General features: G+C 40.5%; 2 protein-coding genes across 2 annotated transcripts in view; one reads left to right on the top strand and one right to left on the bottom strand.

Moving 5' to 3' along the window:
• The window catches only part of LOC101585743 (immunoglobulin lambda-1 light chain), a 734743-nt gene that overhangs the window by 57644 nt on the left and 671126 nt on the right, over nucleotides 1–5973 (top strand). The gene's annotated exons all lie outside the window — the stretch shown is intronic.
• Nucleotides 3933–5973, bottom strand: part of Znf280b (zinc finger protein 280B) — a 27926-nt gene continuing 25885 nt past the window's right edge. The window contains exon 3 of the mRNA XM_004636373.2: nucleotides 3933–5662. Coding sequence (XP_004636430.1) covers nucleotides 3978–5606 — 1629 coding nt within the window. The 5' untranslated portion in view covers nucleotides 5607–5662 and the 3' untranslated portion in view covers nucleotides 3933–3977. The remainder of the gene's footprint in view (nucleotides 5663–5973) is intronic.

The raw sequence follows: 5973 nt of genomic DNA, 5'->3' as shown, positions 1-5973 counted from the left end.
TGTGTGTGTGTGTGTGTGTGTGGCCAGCTCAGCCCACCAGGGGGCGGGCTGGCTGGCATGTGGTGCTGGGGGATTGAACCGCGGTCCCTGTGCTTTACTAAGCTTGTTCTTAGTAGGTGCTTTAGACCACTGAGCCATCTCACCAGCCCCACATTAACTTTAATAGTAAACCATTTCTTATTAAAAAGAAAACCCCATAATCCATTGTATGTTTCATTGTTTAGAAGTCCTGGCCAATGAAGTAAGACTAAAGAATGCAACCAGCAGGAGGTAACTAACAAAACTAAAAATGCATCATGTTATTGGCAAAAAGAAAATACAGCAGGAACATTTTTTCATAAAACATTTTATTAATATAATTGCTATTTTATTTACTTTTGGCAACATTAATAAATTTTATCTGAAAGAACAAGCGAGCAAAATAGACAAGGAAATTCACAAAATATAAAATAGTAATCTGGACAGATATTCAATATATTTGTAAACAATACAAGCTGACATTGCCTTAAAAAAATATAAAACTATCAATAGAAAAACAGAAAGCTCCTGAAAGACTTGCTTCACTATATTATTTTCTTTTAGCTGCAGGCACAGAACTTGACTTACGCTAGCTCAATTCTAAGACAGAAGCGAAGCCCTTGAGGATGATACTTTCCTAGCTTTTCATGAAAATCTAGGAAATTTAGCCAGATCGGAGAGGGAAGGACTATGGGGAGGTAAAGTGCTTTTAGGGAGGAGTAAGCTATGTGTTTCTTTAAGCAGGGCATATTTTTAGTTATTCTAACATTTGTAAACCTCAATGAATCAAAGAAAGTGTCAAGCAATTAAGTGAGGTAGCGAGCCATGCAGGCCTAGGGAAAAAGCACTCTGAAAAAATAAGAATAGCATGGGCAACCTTTGGACCAGGAAAAGCACGCTACTTGAGGAATGACACGGCTAGTATGCCGAAACAGTGCAGTGACGAGGAAGATGTGGCAGAAGATGGGAGTAGAGGTAGCAAGGGAGAGACTGCTGGAACTTGTAGCTGACAATAACTGACAATTTCTACTCCTCAGGAACATGCTTTAGTGAAACAGCAAACAATAGTGGTTGTATTAATACTGCTAAGCTACTAAGCATCACTAAAGCATGGAACTGAGACATTTCATTTTTACCATAAGAACAGAGTACACCAAAATGTGTATATTTATACATACATGGGAGCTTTCACCAGAAAAACTGAATACACACACACACACACACACACACACACACACACACAAACCATTTCCTAAATCTAGAAAATGTATTCAGTGTAAAATCTTAACAACATGCTGTGGCCCAAGTAATCGAAGTGAAAAGGCCCAGCAAAATGTTCAAGGTGCAAGTCAACTGACCATCAATCATGGAAACATACATACAACAGAATGTACTATCTGTAGCTCCACTTTTTTTTTTTTTTCCTTTGGAGACAGGGTCACATTGTGTAGTGCAGGATGGACTTGAACTTATTATGTAGCCAAGCTGGCCTCAAACTTGTGGTAATCCTCCTGCCTCAGCCTTCCAAGCACTGGGATTACAGGTGTGTACTACCACACCCAACTATAATTATCATTTTTTGTGAAAGCTTAGAAAATATAACCAGATAAACAGAAGAGAAGAGAGACAATAAGGTACATTTAAGAAGAAATGAAAAAAACATTAAAAAGTGTTTCTCCAGATCTATGTCTATAGCCAGGATACTAGATTTCTTGACTGATAGGCACCTAGGCTGAGGGCAGAGGAACAAAGAATAGTACTGTAAACCCAGGAAAACAACCCTGAGGACTCACAGAAGCATTCGAAGCTCACCAATGTTTAGGAATCAATACTCAGAGGGTATGCCACAGTTCTGCGGGAAAGCCCCTGGGGAAGGCAAGGAAAACAGGTTCCTCTATGACACAATGACAAGATAAATAACTACATATTACACGAAGGATATTAACTCTAAAACTTTATACTTAAGTCTTAAAGCTACCAGTGGACAGAACATTTCTTGCACACTAGAGTGCTTCAAGTAAGACTCAAATGGTGCAAGTGTGATCAACTGGAAAATCACATGTACACAAAAGAAAAAACTGGGCTGGCGAAATAGCTCAGCAGATTAAGTGCCTGCTTAGGCAAGCACAAAGACCACCGTTCAATCCCCAGCACCACAGTCTGAGCTGGAGCTGGCCCAGCCCATAGGCCTGCTGAGCTGGCCACCAAGACCAGACATGGTGGTGCACGCCTATAATCCCAGCACTGGGGAGGCTAAAAATAGGAGGATCACTATGAGTCTAAGCTGTGTAGTAAGACCCTGTATCAAATACATAAAAAAAGAAAAGAAAAAACCCTATAAATTATTGACTGTAATATACTCATGCCCAGGGCAAAATAAAAAACTCCAAGCATCATATGTTCAACTAGAATAAAATACACAAGTACTAAAAAACAGAAGGAAAGCCCTGCAATGGATTTAATTTTAACCAGTGTGCCTGGTCTATTTCTGTTCACTGTACCTGTTCTTGGACAAGCCCCATGCCAGCTTAGCAGCGGGAGAACTACACTTAGCCCAGTCTATTAATTAAAAGACACCATTTGTATGGTCCTTTCCAGTTAAAGCTATGGGTCCAGGACAGTTCACACTCTGGATGCTAAGGCTTCTTTCTCTTGGGAAATGTAGCATGCTTCACCGGGTGATTAAGAGGCATGTGGCCACTTCGCACTCCACTAGTGTCTGGACAAAGGAAAAGGAGACAGAATGAACCCAATTTCCCTTTAGAGCATTTAACGGAATTACTGCTGCTTTTTCACATGAAGCTAAGGAAATACAGCAGCTGTTTGAATCCAAAGTGTGCGTCAGCAAATGTAGGCATTCTGGTAGAATCACTTTTGCATCCCTGGATGCCCTGGATGCCGTTTTTTTTTTTTTTTTTTTTTTTTCCCTTGGCAGAACCAGGGGTTCCTTGCGCTTGCCAGGGAAGCACTTATTCTACTGAGCCATCTCCCCAGCCCCCCTGGACACCCTTTTGTTAGGTCAAGACACTCCGAGGTAGTTTTCTACCTCAGGTCCATGACTGCATGATATGTGTCCTTCTTATCAACTGGGACAAGGAACCACTGATCTTCCCTAGTCAACCTCCGCCCTCCTGGTCTCCAATCATGCCACAGCTTCTTTAAATCCACATACAATATTTCAGAACCAGGCTGCCTTATGCTGGCATAACAGAGGTACATCTGAGGGCTCATGGCCCAGGACATAACAAAGCCATTTTCATCTCAGCGGGGTTTATAAAAAATCTGTAATACCACAGAAAAAGTAGAAAATAAAATTAAATACTTCAAAAACTACAAATTCTATATACAGAAGTTTTCAAAATAATATGAATACCAAATAATAAATAAGTTTTCACTTGTTTTCTCAACTCAAACATATACACAAAAACACCTAGCATGCATGCAGACAGACAGTTAATATGAAAACTAGGCAATATATTTTAAATAATACCTCAAGATTCAGAAAATACTGTAGGAGCCACAAATGTGGCTCAGTAGTAGAGCACTTTGCCAACATGTGAAGTCCTGGGTTTATTCCCAGCATCAAACAAAGAAAACATACAAAACAAAACTGTCCTCCTCCTCACAGGCTGTGGCTGGAGGATTGCTATGAGTTTGAGGCTAGCCTGTGCTATACTGAGTTCACAGTGAGATCCTGTCTCAAAAAATAAAAAGTTCATTACCATGAATTTTTAAAAAATCTCAATTCATCTGTATCTATTTCTGGTGCTACTGAATAATTTATGATTTGTGGGTTTTTTCTTTTTTCTTTTTTTTTGTCGGAACCAGGGATTGAACTCAGGCCCTTGCACTTGCCAGAGAAGCACTTATTCCACTGAGCCATCTCCCCGGCCCTGTGTTTTTATAGGGGTTTTTGCTTTGGATTGAACACTTTAGTTTTGGTTTTAAAAACAATAAAATTAATGGACTTTTTTGGAAATTTTGCTCTTAGACCTGAGGGGAGTGGATTCATACTCAATGGTGCTCACTGTAATGGATGCTACCTTCACTGAGCCCGGTAGGCTAGGTTCTAGTGACACCTGGACAACAACTTTTGTCTCAGGAGGCAATCCTTCTAGCTGTTTTGGCTTTTTAAACATCTGATGACACCGGGTCTTATGCTCCATTTTCTCCTTAAAGGTTAAAAACTGAAGCCGACATTTAGAACACTGGTTAACACTCTTTCCCCAGTGTCGCTTACAGTGACACTCATATGGTGCTGCAGTTTTGAAAATTTTGAGACAAAACAGACACAGTAAATTCTTGGTGTTTTCATGGCACACTCTAAAATGTGTTTCCACGTCAGCAAAGGCCGATGACCTGTAATTGCAAACCTGGCACACGTAGGGCATTTCTCCAGGTTTATGATTGTCCTTCATGTGCTGTAGAAGAGCCTGATCTGTTTCAAATGACAACTCACAGATCTTACAGACAGCAGAGAGCTCCTCTGCAGTGTGTACAGTTGTAATATGACGCTGCAACTGGAAGGGGGTGGGAAACTGCCGATAGCAGTGCTGGCAGGTGGTGTGCTTTTCCCAGCTATCCCCCTTCTGCCTCTCAAGTTCGAAATGGTGTTTCATGTGGTTCATAAACTTAACATTTTTCAGAACTTTCAAGCAGCTGAGGCACTTAAAGGTCGAGTGAGTCTTAGCTTCGTGCCGCCCATCTCCTTTGTGTTGTCCATAGTAAAAGTCACTAAGTAACAGGATCAGACTTCCTTTCTTGGGATCACAGGTCTTATTTTGACTTGCTAGACTTGAAATTTTCGCCAATCCATTTTCCATATCAGGATTTATATTTGTAGGCTTGAACTGGACATTGTCCTTTGGAAAAACTGCTGGAAAAGACGCTATATTCTGAATACAGCTTAAGGAAGTAGCAACATCGCTTGAGAGCGTACTTTGCTGAAGTGTCACTGTATGAGAATCATCTGAAGTAGACAAAGCTGAAGAAATTCCTCCTGCCATCCCATCACTTAGTTTAGCACTTTTAGGATTTATGCTACTTACTTCAGAAGTAGAACATCGCTTTGATACAGGCGGACTGTCATTTGTATCTTCTACTAAAAGCACTGTCGGTACTGGATGCTGCAACGGACTTGCTGATGCAACCACAGGAGAATTGAACTCTGAGGAACTACTAGGCACAACTTGTGAAGAATCATTGTCATCATCAAGGTCAGACAAAGGCTCAATAATGATAGGACTATCTGTTGATCTTGATTCAGATGGAGACTCTGACAAGACAGTCACTGTTTCTGATGGAGAGGTCACATGACTTGCAGGCTGCAATCTTTGAGCAGTATTTTTTCTGAAACGACCATACTTTTTTCTTCTTGAATAAGAACCCGGGGTGACTCTGTTCAAAATGTTTGAAATAACTGGTTTTGAATCTGATGTTTCTCCAACAAAGATGAGCTCAGCATCGTCACTTACATGTTCCACCCCAACAAAGATCAGCTCGGCATCTTCATCATCCTTTGGCTTAGTTTCTTTTGCACTGTGCAGTTCTGGTTCATGTTTTTTATGTAACAAGCATGGTTGTGCCATTTTCTAATTCTTCTATGTCTGACAAGTCCCAGTGCTTCCTTTATATCATCTGCCACCTAAGTACAAAACACACTATGTATCAGTAAACATACGAAAATAATTGCCTTATTTAATTCTCTAAGAATCTGAGGTAGTGATACACATTCTTATTTTACATACAAAGGCACTAAGATTGAATGAAAATAAATAGCAACTTAAACTTTATGTTCAAAAATAAGGTCTCAGCTGGGCATGGTGATACACGCCTTAATCCCAGGACTCGGGAGGCTGAGGCAAGAGGATCATTGTGAGTTTGAGACCAGCCTGGGCTACAAAGTGAGCTCAAGGCCAGACTGAATCATAGCAAGACCCTGTCTCAAAAAGAAAA

This window comes from Octodon degus, unplaced genomic scaffold (genome assembly GCF_000260255.1).
Source record: "Octodon degus isolate 3935 unplaced genomic scaffold, OctDeg1.0 scaffold00079, whole genome shotgun sequence".
NCBI classification, from domain to species: Eukaryota; Metazoa; Chordata; class Mammalia; order Rodentia; family Octodontidae; genus Octodon; species Octodon degus.
Note: the sequence above shows the minus strand (reverse complement) of the source record. Positions and strands in the feature narration are given on the sequence as shown.